We start from the raw sequence: 14,727 nt of genomic DNA on the forward strand, positions 1-14,727 counted from the left end.
TGGAGTTTCTGTGATGAGAGAATAGAGAACAATTTTTAATTTTTTTTTTTTATTATTTTTTATTTTTTTTTGTCTTAAAGTGTCTATTGTTGATGATTGATTCTCAGTCTTTAGTTTTGTCATACTGGTCCTTATAGGTCCATCCAGTCTTCTGGGAAAAAAATAAATGCATCAAATCCTGACTAAAGTACTGTACAATCTACTTATGCTAGTCTGAGAAGTTTATATTAAAGTAAGACATGTTTAACTGCATAGTAGGAGAGAGATATATGAACATATGTGTAGAATTGTCACTTAAATGAGCTGAATTAATATTATCTTGAATAATATCAGATAAATCATGAAAACCACAAGCAGACAGAAATGTATTGTAGTCTAGGACATTTAAAGAATACGTCCATTGATAGAATAGACAAACAAGATAGTATGTACAGATTGTGTTGACAGTTTTTATTAGTAATTAATGAAAAATTTATTAGGAAGTGATTTTTATTAGGGAGACAAAGTAACTGAGGCCAATAATTTGTTAATGAATACCATTAGACTTCAGAAGAGCCTGTTGATTTCAACCATGTCTGCTACTGGTATAAAAAGAAAGAATTTTGATGGTCAGTAGATGAAGGCATGATCAGGACACTAAGGAGAGAGACAGTAAAGAGATTTGAGCACTTGTATTTGTTATAAATATTATAATATTATAGAGACATCCAGATCAATATGAATCACACCTTATTTAGTTCTTTGACAAACAAGTACCATGTATTTAACTGAATCCTGAACAGAATTTTCTATTTATTATGATTTATTATGACAGATGTGTTACAGTTTTGGTTATTTTTTTTAAGTTACTTGTTCCAATAAAATGGATATAATTTCTTTCAAAACATGCTGAAGATTTATATTTAGTATTCTGTCCTCTGAATGAAAGACTGTGTAAAATCATTTTTGAAGAGTCTTATTCTCAGTGGTTCTGTTTTCATTTACAGTGCTATTTACACAAATTAAATATGTGTTCTCAGTGATCTCCTGATGGAGTTCTAGATGATTTAGCTTTTTCTCATTTCATTTTTCCTTTGTGGAAATGTATTTTTGGTGGGTAGCGGTCTTCTGACAGCAATTTCATTTACTTTATAAGGAGCTAATGCATTTTGCAATGATGTTTCATTCTCTCTGTATGAGGAAAAAAGATAGATATTGTAGAGAATTTCAGCTATGTAAAATGATTTCCTCACATAAGTGTACTAATTTTCTGTATTTGGTCACTCTAATTAAATTTGAGAGTGTTAAATGGATATGGGAAAAGATTAGTCTGACACTGTTTCTTGATAGAATATAACCTTGATAGGCTTTGAATTCTCTGTGTAGTATCGTTTTTGCATCACCACAGTTGTGTAATATGGATTTCCATTGTTGTATTAAAGCAGTTTCACCTCTGATACAGTCCTACTGACAACTGTTACAATACAGAAACCATAGTCTTCCTCATTACTTAACAGCAAAAAAATGTCTTAAATCCTGAATCTTGTTTTTCAGTATTAGGGGAAAGGTCTAAATTTTATTTTAAAGAACAACAACAAAAAAGAGAATATCATAATAATTCTCAGGATTTTCATAATCGAAGATTAAGTGCAAAGTTTAGACATTTCTGTAGAATCAAAATTTTTAACGTAGTATTTTCCTACTAAGGAACTCTAGCCATAAACAAAAGATATTCAGTTTACTTGGTGCATGGAAAAACTGGGTGGTGTTTGGAAAGGGAATGATTATTGGCACAAAGAGAGCAAGTTATAAATCTTCAGATCATACACAGGGCATATTGGAACAATAAAAGCTCTCCAAGTTTTCTGAGGTAACGTACCAAATAACTCTCTCTGGGCAACTGGGCAAGTAGAAAATCTGTTTTCAGTTTCTTCTACTTCTAAGCAGAAATATAACTTATGGTAACAGGAGGTCTTGTCGTTGTTGTTGTATTGCTTTTTTGTTTTGTTTTGTTGTTTTCCTGTTTATTTGTTTATCCTGTGGGAATTTTCAACCAAAAATTAATATTAATAGTATCTCATCAGAAAATACTGCTTCAGAACCAGAAGAGTTTTTTTTTTAGTGATCACTGCTTAGAATGTTTTTTTTTTCTGTACATCAAGGACAAGAGATGATACCAAAGTAGCCCGTAATCAGAGAGCTAATTAGTGCACATGGTGAAAATATCTTCTGACACTTTCAAAAGAATTAGTAGAGATGCTCATGTGCAAATGTATTTGACAGGGGAGAAAAAAAAAAAAAGTTTTATTTTTTTATTAGATCAGATTGTATGAAACAATACTGATTGAGAATCATAATAAGTGTGAATAATTGTACCAAATACATCTGCTTTCAGTAGGAGATGTTTTGAGTAGATGACCCCTGGAGGTCTTTTTCAACTCCATTTAACCTGGATTCTTAGAAAACCTATGCTGTGTGAGGAATACAACTCAATATTTTATGTTCATTATTGATCATTTTCTTGATGCTAGATAGGGTTCAGAAAAAGTGCTGAATAGCACTGGAGAGCTAGAATGTCACAATATGTTAGTGTAATGTCGTGTACCAATCAGTCTAGTAAGGTACTAAGATTTTGAACATCTTTTCAGAATCTGAACTTGGGAATTTCTGATAAATTTGATCTATTTGGATGGACATTCATCCATTTGTAGGGAGGGAATCTAATCTAGCATCCTCTGAACTGTGTGCTCAAAAATACATGCACACACAGTGCGAGCAGCTCAGGTGATGTACCCCTTAGGAAAATTGAGGTAGACTGCTCAGAATGGGAATGAAGAGAGGGTTTTATGCAGCACAGGGGCAACTGCAATTTTGCCAACCTGCAAATGTCCCAGATTAAATCTCTGACTGACCCTTTGCACTAAAAAGGGATGAACTAAAACATTTTATGTTTTGTTTTCTGTTATTTTACTTACTACTAGTACAGGAAAACTATTACAGATTCTTTATAGTCCAAGAACTCAAGTGCATTTTGTACTTAATGGAAAAAAATACTTAGATTAAAACTGAGTAAAATTTTTGTTGAAGGTGAAGCAGACAGTTCAGGTAGCTAGCTTATCATTAAAAAGATCATAGTAGTAAGTCGTGTGTTAAAATCTTGTGTCGTTATATATTCCTTGCCTATTAAAAGAAATGAAACGATTGCTTTTGTTACTGTTTCTAAAACTAATTATAAGGCATGGTGATGTCACTAAGAAATCTTATAAAAGGGGAATTCAAGATTATCATATTTCTACACAAACTTTAAAACTACCCTACACTAATGAAACAATATAATTAAGTACTGGACTGGAATAATACTGTTTCATTTTCCTAGTGACCCAAATGACTGAGAAGTAACAGTACATGATGTTGCTATTATTCACCACCTGGTGCATGCTGTTGATTTATTCTTTTTTCTGTGTCATTATCCTTTTTCCAATGAATTCTATGCACCTTTCACACACATCTCATCAAGCACCAAATTATGAAGCAAATACAGGCCCATTATATTAGTAATCATTGCTGCCACCTATTATTAGTTGTTTCCAGCCAATGAGATTGCTTTATTACTGAGTTGTTCACAAAACAGATTTTATGTAACAGTGACTGAGAGACTAATTTTTACTGTTGAAATTACTTTTCTTCACATTTGGCAGCTCAAGTGTTGGATAATTTTGTGAAATTTTGTATTTGAAACATTTGTTTATAGACTATATGACTATAGTGATTTGGCTTTCTCTTAGTTCAGAAATTGTAACTGGATCACCTTATATGTCTGTCTTCTGTAAATAACGTGATAATTGGAAGTATTAGCAATAGGCATGTCAAAATCACAATCTATAATAAAATAGCAAGGCTAAAGATGGTTGGGTTAATTCCGTGAAGGAAATTGTGAGATAGCATAGGATATCCTTACCAGGAAATGTACTTTGTTTTACAGAAATAAAGGAACAATGATCCATTAAGTCAGGAAGTGTGCAATTTCCTAAGTCTTTTATTCAGCTTCTTACTTAAGATGTGTAATTCAGGAATGTGTGTGTAGGTATGTGCTTCCATCTTACAATCATCCATTCAGGTAAATGTTTGGTACAAATGAAAAACTGGAACAGAAGGAGCCTTTGTGAAATCTGTATGTGTACAAGCTAGAATTACACACTTCTATAGTACATCAACTAATATTTTCTTTTTTTAAAGTACATGCCATGTAGGATTTAATGTAGGAGAAAGATTTCTTTTTACTGCTTTTTCATCTATAATTGACAAGCTTTGCTCTGTCTTCAGTGGTATAATTATCTGATTTCAACCAAAAAAATGTAGAATAATTTTAGGGGGATTTATTGCCTTTTTACATCATAAGAATAAGAATTTAAACTAATGGTCTCAGTAGAGGAGTCTAAGATGCAAATGAAAATGTGTCAAATGGAGAAATATGACTTAGAAAATGACTGATTAATACAGTGTGTAAACATCTGTATAAATGCTGAATCTTATTGTTAAATGCAGAGCATACTTGACCAAATGTTTTGTTTATAGTAGTCTTTGCAAGTTAGAGTGTATATATATTTTGAATTGCAAAGCCTCTTCTGAAATTAATGTTTTACTTTTCTAGCTTCATGGAACAGGTGTTAGAGAGACATCATGAAGACTAATTCTCTTTCTTGGGCAATAAATTACCATTTTCTTCTTTACTTGCTTGCTTGTTTTACTTTCTTTGCAAGATTAACTCTCATTTTTTCACAACAGGCACATAGTTGTCTGTGGTCACATAACACTTGAAAGCGTGTCCAACTTCCTGAAGGACTTCCTGCACAAGGATAGGGATGATGTCAACGTAGAAATCGTCTTTCTGCATAAGTGAGTAATCTTTCAAAATAAGCCTTTTCATATGGACGGGGCCCTGGGCAACCTGATCTAGTAAATGTGTATGTTTGGTGGCCCTGCTAGGCAGGGGGGTTGGAGCTACATGATCCTTGAGGTCCCTTCCAATCCGGGTCATTCTGTGAGTCTGTGATATGCTATGAAAAACTATTGAGTTAAGGTATGTACCCGTGGGAAAGATACAGAATTTTCTGATGTCTGAGTTATTATTAAGTTAATATATACTGTTTCTTTTTTTTTCCACTGGCATAAGTTATTTAGAAAAAAACTAATTTTCTGCAATTATTTTATAATCCATTTTTAAGCACAGTGGTATGGATATTTCAAGAAAATGGATTTCAGAGCCAGTCCTTTAAGTTGTGATGTAGATATCTAAACACAAATCTGAAAGGAGAATGGAATTATGAAATTAAATATATATATATTCTAATAAATACACGAGAGTTTTTTTATGCTGCAAATATTTCTAGTGAGACAGGTGCAATTTGTAAAATAGTAAATGTGGTGAAAAACAGTGAATGGCATGAAATTATGGCATCTGAAAACACTTGTATCACAATTCATTTCATTAAGAAAATTGATTTTGTATTGTAAAATATTTACAGAACAAAAATGCAGATGAAGATTTAGTTTTAATACAATTGTGACACAGTACTTTCTAGTGAAGGTAGAAAGTAAATTCTCATCACTGTAATAGTTGGTTCTGCTCTCTTGCCCATATATACCTACACACACAGTCTCAAATTTTTCTTGATGTGAGACTTGGAAAGCTGTCTGAAAGTGGATGCTGATAGCTGCAGGCTCTGCATTGCGAGTGATGCAACATGAAGTATGTTTTTCATATGGAGGTACCTGTTAGAAATATCCATGTACTTGAAAAAGAGGCAGAGTATGTAGTCTTTTCTATCTGGAATAGCACCTGTTTAGAAGTGCTGAAAGCTATGAATAAACAGTACTTTTGAATTCAGCAACAAGTTCTGTATTTTTCTTCCTTTCAGTGAAAGAGATTAAAAAGTTTATGGTTTCTAATGATTCAAGAAATGTAGCAGGAAAACTAATGATCAGATCTTGCACTTTTTTTTTAATATCCATTTCTTTAAAATTAGACTAGATATGATATCCATGAGGAAAAACATTGTTTCTTTTCTTATTTCCCCTTTCTTGAGTAATAGTAAGAACTGACTGAGAGGAAACTGAAGATTCAGATCTCCACAGTGTCAACACATGGTGACAGGAAATAGGAAATAGCAAATGCATGTGAAGAAAGTTCAGCACCTGGTTACTTGTTTGTGCCTTTTTTGAGGTTTTTTGTTTATTTGTTTTTGTTCTGTTTTTGATTTTCCTGTGCCTTTACACACAAAAAATATTTGTGTTTACCTGTTTTATTTTCTTACTAATTTGGCATTTTGCATCAGAAAGTTTTCATGCCCTGGTTACATAGCTATTGAATCTCCTTGTTCCATTTGGTCACATTTATGGCAAAATGAAATGTGATTAAGTCACAGCAAATTTGGATTTATTTTAATTCCAGCTCATATAGGCAACAGTGGTTGCTATGGGATTCCATTCCTTGTATTGGCTTGTATTTATTTCACATTAAGCTCTTTTATTTCTTGCAGACAACTGTTTAGGTTGTGGTACATATGTGAAGGGGATGATTGCCTTAGTAGACAAGTTCTATGGAAAATTCTTTCTCTATAGAGAGGATGTTTTCAAATGTTTGTACCACTGCTTCTGGATTCATCTGTTTGAGAAAGAGGCATAAACATACATAGCAGCACAATTATTAAACAAACATGAAGTTCTCTAGATAGAAGTAATGAAGTGTAAGTGGTGTAGTATTTGTTGAAATATTGTATATTGTTTCCACAGCACAGGAAAAGCATCAGCAGAAATCTGAAAATGCAAAATGTATAAATAATAAATAAATAAATAAATGAGTCAGTTTTTATGGATAAATAGATGAAGAAAATGAAAAGTGGATTTTCATTTTTTTTTTAATTTTTTTTAAATTTTTTATTTTTTTCTTCTCAATGCAGTATCTCCCCTAACCTTGAGCTGGAAGCTCTTTTTAAACGACACTTCACTCAGGTGGAATTTTATCAGGGTTCAGTCCTTAATCCCCATGACCTGGCAAGAGTAAAGGTAATATCTCTTTTTTTCTGTTCTTCTGTTAACTGACTTCTACTTAAGTATACATTGCATTATTGAATGGAACAAAAGTAATTTAAGTAACAATAATGTTCTTCATGTAAACTCAAAATGTTGTTTTTCCTTTCATATGAGCTTATTAATTAATTTCAACATTTGTTCTTCTTGATATTGTTTTCCTTGTATCTTTAGATTTACAAAGCTACATTACCACTTTGACTTAAGATACGTTATATCCTATTCTATTGAGCTCTATGAATTTTTCATTGGATTTCAGTCAAGTCTATTTAACATTAATGTTTGATAGAGTAGATCATTGTCTTATGGTACCTGTTTAAAATACTGTTGTCTTACCTTTGTCAGTACAAGTAGAAAATGATTTTTCACCTGTCAAATCCTTTTTTCATTGTCTAGAATCCTGATAAAAACACAACTTAAATACTTGTTAGTTAAAATGAAATATTTTTATTGCCTTTGTAGTAATCTATTTTATACACTTAAAATAAAATATGAAAGCTAAAGGAAAAAAAAGGCAAGGTATCAGATACAGCATTACCCCTTTCGTGTTCTTTTCATAAATCTGCTGTTCATACATGAGAGCTGTTGCCATCAACTATAAAATCTTGTCAATTTTGTCTTATTAGTACTGTAAGCTGTTATTTGTGCTTATGATAGGAATTTTGTACTTTCTAATACTTTAAGATGAATGAGAAGTTGGAAATATAGGTTGCTATTTATGTTTGCTGTGTTTTTTTGGTGTCTCAGATAGAGTCAGCAGATGCGTGCCTAATTCTTGCCAATAAATACTGCGCTGACCCAGATGCTGAGGATGCCTCCAATATTATGAGGTAAAGTCATTAATTTTTAATAGGTTTTGTGTTCTTAACTCCTGATTAGCCAACTTCTGGTATTCAGATAAGCCATAGCCACACACCAATTTATTGCTGATCTATTGCACTTGAAGAGCATCACAGGATTTTCTTTAGAAGGCAGATTACAAGATTGCCTCAGAAGCTTGGAGATGAGAATGCTCTTAAGTTCCTTTTCTAATTTAGCTGCTTTAGAAGCAGCATATGAGAAAAGGAAATGTCAAGAAAACAAACTGGACCAAAGTAAAATTTTAAATCTGAATATTTGTTTGAAACTTCGTGTTTTGTCCATTTTTACTCATTTAGATTATCTTTCCATATTCAGATATATTGATTGCGCTTCTTACAACATAGTTCCAATGTAATTGTATGAACTACTAACAATTTCTGTATTCCTCTCTGTTAAGTCAATGAAGTTTGATTTTTTCTTTTTCAGAAACTGCCTTTAAATCTCTATTTTCATGGCGTAGGAGATGCTTTCTAAAATTTCATCCTTTCAAAAGGGACATGAGAGCTCTAGGTAGCACCTTTTCTGTTTCTTTGTTAAAATTGCTTGCAGACCACTTTACAGAACACTTTACTGTTCTCAAAGGGCATCCAAAATAGAATCAGCTGCATTTATTTGGCTTGTGATTACTGTTACTGCAACACAGTAATTTATTAATGTTCTCCAAGTCCACCGCTTGGGACTATCTCTTGGATCTTCATTGGTTCTTAATAATGAAGTTTTTCTAGTTGTTGTGGAGGGGATGACAAGGCCATGTGGTCATTTCATAGGTCTTAGCGTTGAAGTATTCATAGCTGCACAAAGGACCAACGGAAATGATGGGAAAGCAATTACATTGTGGCAACAATATGTCACAAAAATATATGCCCTGCAAGGGTTTGTGCTGATCATAGGACAGTAGGACCTTCAATCGCCTCATACCTCATTGCTCCTCAGTAAATCTGCTTCTACAAGTAATTACTTAGCTTGGATAAAGTGATGTATACACTTCATGATGGAAAACTATACAATGGTCTCCTACCTCCACACTCATTTTTAACACTTAAGACCAATGGTGCTTATGTTGATTGACAAAGGATTTACAACATTAGGGACCACCAAAGCTTGTCCTGCTTTCCTCCTCCTATTCTGTTGAGGGAGTTGACAGGACCAGTTGGTGGATGAGCAGCTAGAGTTACAGTAATGCTAATTTTTTTTTTTTTTTATTCTCCCCATACACAATCTTAATTTTAATAAGACCAGTCTTCTCAAGTTTTTTAAATAAAATGTCAAGGATTTGTTAAAAATTATCTAATATGGAACTGATCAGTGCAACAAAACAATTTTATTGGTCTGTCAAATATTTGCATTCCATGAGTTAAAGGAAAAAGGAACAAAAAAAACAAAACAAAAACAATAATGATACTGCATCTTTGGTGAAGTTCACTGTGCACAAGAGATTTGGGTGTATATGGAAGGAGCAGGTCTTATAGAATCAGTCAAGTTAGAAAAGAACTCTAATATCATTTAGTCCAACCATCAACCCATCACTACAGTGCTGTTAAACCGTGTCCCTGAATGCTACATCTACATGTTTCTTGAATGCCTCCAGGGATGGTGACTCCACCACTTCCCTGGGCAGCCTGTTCCAATGCCTAATTTCATTTTTTTGTTTCAATGCAAAAATCATTTTTAGTGTTGATTGCATATATATGTTAAAAGACTTTCGATTGCAGATTAGCGTATTCTTAAAATGTTTAATATATTTAGTCTAATAAAATGCAGAGCTTTTATTTCAGGACTAAAATTCTCATGTGTTTTCTCATAATTAAACAAATTAATTCAATAAGATTGAATGTTTGGTTAAATAGTTGAGTAAGAATTGAAAAAAATACTAAGAGTTGGTATGAATTGAAATTGTCCGTATATCTTCTTAAATCCTTATCATGTTAGAGTTTTGAGAATTTTGCAAGATATTTCCCACCAAACACCACTGTAAACAGTTGCGGCATTGAGAATCTTAAGAGCGATGATTCTAAGCTAATTGAGATTGTTTTCCCTTTTGACTGTTTTCTTTTTTACTTGAATTTGTTCTGATAGCTCTGACCTTTTTTGTTTGCTCCTCTCTTTGATTTTGCTGCATGTTTTTTTTTTTTATTATTTTATTTTTATTTTCAGTTGTATATTTCTTACCTCGTATTACATTCTGTGTACTCATTTCTAATTAATTGTTCTTTTCATTCATTTTTAACGGGTACACAACAGCAAATTATGGGAGTTGCCATATGTTTTATAAATTTTGAGTTCACGTATCAGTTTCAGTATTGAGCTTTCACAAAATCCAGAAAAAAATGAAGATGAATTTGCACTTAGATTTATATCAAATAGAATTATTACTCAAGCTGTTTAAAGATGATAAATGTATAGAAACTATAAAAAAAAAAGAAAGGGGGGGGGGGGGGAAGGAGATAAAAGAAAATTGTTTCAGATGTCTATTATTGGAAAACTCAAACAGTTATATTGATTCAAAGAAGCAATTTATGGAGATGAGAATAATTAAAAGTATTTTATTTGCTTAACATATTGAGCAGAATATCTTGAACAGAGCTGCTAAAACAAAAGTATTTTTTTCCTTCAAATTCCATAAGGAAACCATTCAACAGAGTAATTCCTGAAATTCAGTGTTCTCTAGTATTACCTGGTGATTATTAACTGAATTTGAGTAGCTGTACAGACTGAATAGGTTTGACTTCAACCACTATGCTTTACAGACAAATAAATAAAAGAACACACTTTTAACAGTGGGACGTGACAACGCAGTGAAGTAGAGGTACTGGGATACGTGGTCCAAATATCCTACTAGCTGAAATGCTATTTTAATTATTGCTTTCTTTTTCTTTTACTTTTAGAGTTATTTCAATAAAGAATTATCATCCGAAGATAAGAATTATCACTCAGATGTTGCAGTATCACAATAAGGTGATGTGATAACTATTAGTGTCTCTTTCTGCAGTTTGTTTTACTGCATTGCACTCATGAAAAATTTTTTTTTCTGCTGTCACTAATAATTAGTATTTTTATTTCCAAACATGATCGCCCTAATAAACTTTGTCATGTAGTCCTGCAACTAGTTAATTCAGTGTAATTTATATATGTGAGGGATGTTATCAAAATCTCTGACATTTGTCAACCATCTTGGATATAATTCTCAAAGCTACAGTGTTTGTAGATGCTATAGATTCCAGATAAGCTTTTAACAACTTAGCATCCATACATTTTACCAAGCTTATTGCACTAGAGCATGAGTGTTCAAAAGTTTGGCTTGCCTGAGATGCAAGAGGAATTGTCTAGGGCCACATCTACGGAGGCTGCTCTGAAAGGAATGCCTCCTGTTTATTTTCATGGAAACTACAATTGATACAAAGAGCACAATAATAGTATTTAATAGAAAAAATTCTCAACTATAAACCACTCTTCAACACGGCAACCACCATTAGCTATGCATTTTCACCAGCAATGAGCAAGAGCCTGCATGCTGTGCTCAGAAAATTCTTCACCAGAGAAGGTGTCCCACAGTCGCTGTCAGTACTGCAGTGCACCACCTGCAGACTCACTGTGTTCACATCCACTGATCTCCAGAAATGTTCAGTAACTATTGATGAATGTCAGTGGATGATGTTTTTCCCACATGGATGAACTGAGTGATACAATTTTGCTTCATATAAAGTCCCATGACAGACACCATTCAGTCAAATTTCCCCTGTGCTGTCATCTATCTCATGGTAAGAACATGTATTGGAATATTGTCTATAGGGTTCAACCTCTACTGCTGTTCCTCTGCCTCTGACGTCATGAATCAACATCATAAAATAGTAGGCATTACTTTCAGAGCATCCTGCATAAGCTATATAATATAGTCAATGCATGTAAGTAACAAAACTTTCTTTAATTTTATTCTATTCTATTTTCAATTAAAACATAAAAGAGAACAACAAACGTAAAACTTGTGGGATATATGACCTTGCTTTTGTAAAAGTCTGGTTTGATAGCAGTGGTTGCAATTCTTAGTGAGCTCTCAAGGTATGCATCAGAGATTTTTTATTAAATTTTACTCTTTCTGTACTTCATCCTTCACAACAATTGGCCACAAATGTATGTTCTGGCAAAAAGCGATGACATGAATAATGTGTGACTGTGAAGGGAGGGATGTTTGTCTCTTGTATGAGGGGGCATATAAAACTCTGATCATGTTTTGATTTGATTGCAACTCCATATGTTCCATTTGAAAATTTGCAAGTTATATATTTATGTCAACTGAAAATAGAGTTGGAAATAAGCAAAAAAATTGTGAGTTTTTTGGCAATCTTGAAACCCATTCTCAAATTACTGTATCACAACGGAAAGCATGGCTACACATTTTTCTCTGCTCACAAGACTATGCTTAGACACTGTATAAAAATACTTAAACTTATTTGCCTTAATTTAACTCCATGCTGCACCCTGTGCCTTGGTTTCAGCCCAGTGGAGTTAATAGCATCATGAAATTTGGTTGATGCTGAGTGACAGTTGCACACCAGGGGCAGAGCCACAGCCGTGATGGCGTGAGGCAGGAGATGGGCTGCAGTGCAAGATGTGCCAGGCTGTGTTTGGCCTGTGGGCTGTGGATTGCACATGCCTGCACTAAAGCTACCCAATATTAAATTGGTGGCTTCTAGGCAACTCAAGTGAAGTCATTTGTGGATAGCTATGAAAACAAGTGGGATTATTCTCTTATTGGCCTTTTATTGTTATTTTGTATTAAATGACAATGTAGACCTGTAATTGCCGAATAGAAAGTAGAAAATAAGCAACACTAAGGTGAAAATTAAGGCTCACTCAGATGTAAGTATGAGCCTGACGGTTTCACAGGTTTATAGGATAAGACTTGAGAAATGTGAAAGTTTTCTATAGTGAAAATATGCATAAAACATAGGTACGCTTCCTAGCATAAAGTTAAATTTTAAGATTTTTGAAATAAACTTTCCTACTCAGAAAATTTCTGGCTATTAACAAAACCATTCACTTCTATCTCCTCCAATTCTGTATTGTATTTGCAGAAATATTTCTGCTTCTTCACCTTATGGGTTTTTATTTGTTTGTTTGTTTTATAGGCTCATCTATTAAATATTCCAAGCTGGAACTGGAAAGAAGGGGATGATGCAATCTGTCTTGCTGAGCTCAAACTGGGTTTCATAGCTCAGAGTTGCCTGGCACCAGGCCTTTCAACAATGTTAGCCAACCTCTTTTCCATGAGATCATTCATAAAGGTAATTTCTTGTCTTATTTGAATATGTTAAGTCTGCAGTTCATTTTGTCAGAGAGCTGAGTAGAGAACATGGCTCAAATGTAAAAGTTATAGGAACACATTAATTGCTTTTGTAAAACAAACAAACAAAAATAAAGCAGCTTACCTACAAAAGATTTATTCTGCAAATTGGCAAATCAGTCAGGTTCTATCAAAATCATTAAAAGATTTTTCAAAACATCATTAACTTCTTGGAGGATATTTCTGGTCTTTTGTGTTGTTTTAAACAAACCATGTGTTTATCTGTGATGAAAGCCCCTGCTGCTAAAAACAAAAATATGATTTATATATGTCCCATACGATAAAAAAGCATCCGGAAGAAAGGACAAATCATTTTGGTCTTTTATATCAAGTTGTTATTAGACCTCTGACTGTGACAATAAATATAGAACATATGTTAGAACTGAAGCCTAAACTTCCTTCAACATCATTTGCGTATTTGTTTCTCCTCAGCCAAATAACTTTTCAGGCTCAAATGGCAAAATTTTAACCCTGTTATTCCTATGCTACTGAGGCAGTCATACTAGTTCTCTGGACAAAGGTTCTGATTATAGCAGTCAGTGCTTGTTTCCACATGCTTCCTTCCTCATTCTTGGACACTGATTCCAACATCAAAGATGCATGATTTCCAATCTCTTGAGTGTTCATAATAGGACACGCAACAGTGGAGTTACAAGGTAGAGCATAGTTCACTTCAAGTTCTTTGTGTAAGTTAGAAAAAAAGATCCCCACAAGAACCTGCCCTGAAAAACACACAAGCAAGCAACCAAAAAACCCACAAAGCCTAATATTATCAGTTGAGCAGCCAGGAATCCTGTATAGGATATGTAGGGATACAGCACAGAGTCTACTAAGAAAATTCTGAAACTTTTTATTAAGATGTCCTTTGAAATCTTACCCTAAAACATAGCCCACAGATTCTTATATGTCAGTAGCATTCCATATTACTATATTTAGTTGAAACAGTTGTCTGTTTTTTGTAAGAGAAATAAATCCTCTCTCTTCTATGTCTGTAGTTAAGCTTCTTACATCTCTACTCATGTTCAGGTAACAAAAGCTGGTTTATTTCAATAAATCTGGGAACTACCTAAGATTCATGCGGTCTCTTTCATATGAATCCTTTCTAATTATGTCCCAGAAGAAAATTCTACTTTTTTTGTGAACTTCATTGTTGCTGCAGGCCATTTTGATCTCCCTCATCTTAGCTGATGTGGTGATTCAACACTCTCAGGAGTCTGCAGAATTTTTAATAGTTGCACTAAAATATCCAGATTATTCAGGCAGTTATCTATGTTCTTGTGCTTGATGTCAATAGGCCTGAAACTTCTGCTCATCTTTCTTTGAAAATCAGAAGTGGTTAGTTTTCTCATGAAGTCAAACGTACATGTAGCTTCAGAAGCCCTGGTCTTAATTTCAACCTTAAAATAACTTGCATTAAACATGCAGTGGGAAAACAAAGAGATGTTCTGTCAAAGTGT

The 14,727-nt window shown here is 33.5% G+C and overlaps 1 protein-coding gene across 40 annotated transcripts in view; it reads left to right on the forward strand.

The window, feature by feature from the left end:
- The window catches only part of KCNMA1 (potassium calcium-activated channel subfamily M alpha 1), a 403,732-nt gene that overhangs the window by 274,626 nt on the left and 114,379 nt on the right, over positions 1-14,727 (forward strand). For all 40 annotated transcript variants that reach the window (XM_072340339.1, XM_072340340.1, XM_072340330.1 and 37 more), the window contains 5 exons: positions 4,765-4,875; positions 6,939-7,044; positions 7,816-7,898; positions 10,815-10,884; positions 13,056-13,211. In XM_072340339.1, the coding sequence (XP_072196440.1) occupies positions 4,765-4,875; positions 6,939-7,044; positions 7,816-7,898; positions 10,815-10,884; positions 13,056-13,211 (526 nt within the window). The remainder of the gene's footprint in view (positions 1-4,764; positions 4,876-6,938; positions 7,045-7,815; positions 7,899-10,814; positions 10,885-13,055; positions 13,212-14,727) is intronic.

This window comes from Excalfactoria chinensis, chromosome 6 (genome assembly GCF_039878825.1).
Source record: "Excalfactoria chinensis isolate bCotChi1 chromosome 6, bCotChi1.hap2, whole genome shotgun sequence".
NCBI lineage: Eukaryota > Metazoa > Chordata > Aves > Galliformes > Phasianidae > Excalfactoria > Excalfactoria chinensis.